A 957-nucleotide genomic window follows, 5' to 3' on the forward strand; every position below is an offset into this window, starting at 1 on the left:
ATTATTAGCACTAGATTATAGAATTCATCAGTATAGAGCTACTGGATATACAATGGAATATAAAGGGCTTAAATGCTCAAAGATCTCTTGGAAACATAAAGCATGCAACAAGTCTTCATGTAAATGAAACAATGATTGAATGAAAGAATGAACAAATAAATTTAAGCAAAACTAAAAGCCAGAAAAGTGATCCACAAAGAGGAAGTACCACACAGACACCCGTGACACATAATGAAACATGAGGTGTTTGGAGGAACAGCGTTTCTTAACATGGAACTTTAGAACAAACACTCATGATTAAAAGAAAGTATTTGAGAAAACTTTGTTTCTATGGTGTCATGCAATAGAATTTTACAAAAACAACAAATTCTATTTGAGTGTGCATCGATGTGTGTGAGCATATATTGCAACTATTTAAAAACACCTTTTAGTTTTCAGTTTTTTCAGAGCCTCTTTCACGTCCTTGTTCCGTAGGCTATAAATCAGGGGGTTTAACATGGGAATGACAAGGGTGTAGAACAATGAGGTAATCTTGTCTTGATCTAGAGAGTAAGAAGAGCTTGGCCTGAAATACGTGAAGAGCACAGTTCCCTGGAAAATGGCCACAGCAGTTAAGTGGGAGGTGCAGGTTGAGAAAGCTTTGAACCGTCCCTCGGCAGAGGGTATCCTCAAAACTGATAGAATAATATAACAATAAGACACAAGAACTCCTGCAATGGAGCTCAGTTCAAGGAAGCCAAAAATGGTGAATATCACCAGCTCATTGATCCACGTATCAGAGCAGGAAAGGAAGAAGAGAGGAGGTAAATCACAGAAGAAATGGTTAATCTCATTGGACCCACAGAAACATAAGCGGAATGCTAATGTTGTGTGGACCAAAGCATCTGCTATCCCCACCATGTAAACCCCGGCCATGAGCCCAGAGCACACTCTGCTGGACATGCTGACTGCATAGAG

The 957-nt window shown here is 39.4% G+C and overlaps 1 protein-coding gene across 1 annotated transcript; it reads right to left on the reverse strand.

Annotated features, from left to right (window-relative positions):
* Nucleotides 1–414: 414 nt before the first annotated feature.
* On the reverse strand, nt 415–954 carry LOC109378774 (olfactory receptor 5W2-like; the record flags this gene model as incomplete). Its single annotated transcript, XM_019635060.1, has 1 exon — nt 415–954. A coding segment is annotated over one exon (540 nt), but the record flags the coding sequence as incomplete, so codon positions are not given.
* Nucleotides 955–957: the final 3 nt, after the last annotated feature.

The sequence above is a fragment of the Hipposideros armiger genome, unplaced genomic scaffold, assembly GCF_001890085.2.
Source record: "Hipposideros armiger isolate ML-2016 unplaced genomic scaffold, ASM189008v1 scaffold_3595, whole genome shotgun sequence".
Taxonomy (NCBI): Eukaryota; Metazoa; Chordata; class Mammalia; order Chiroptera; family Hipposideridae; genus Hipposideros; species Hipposideros armiger.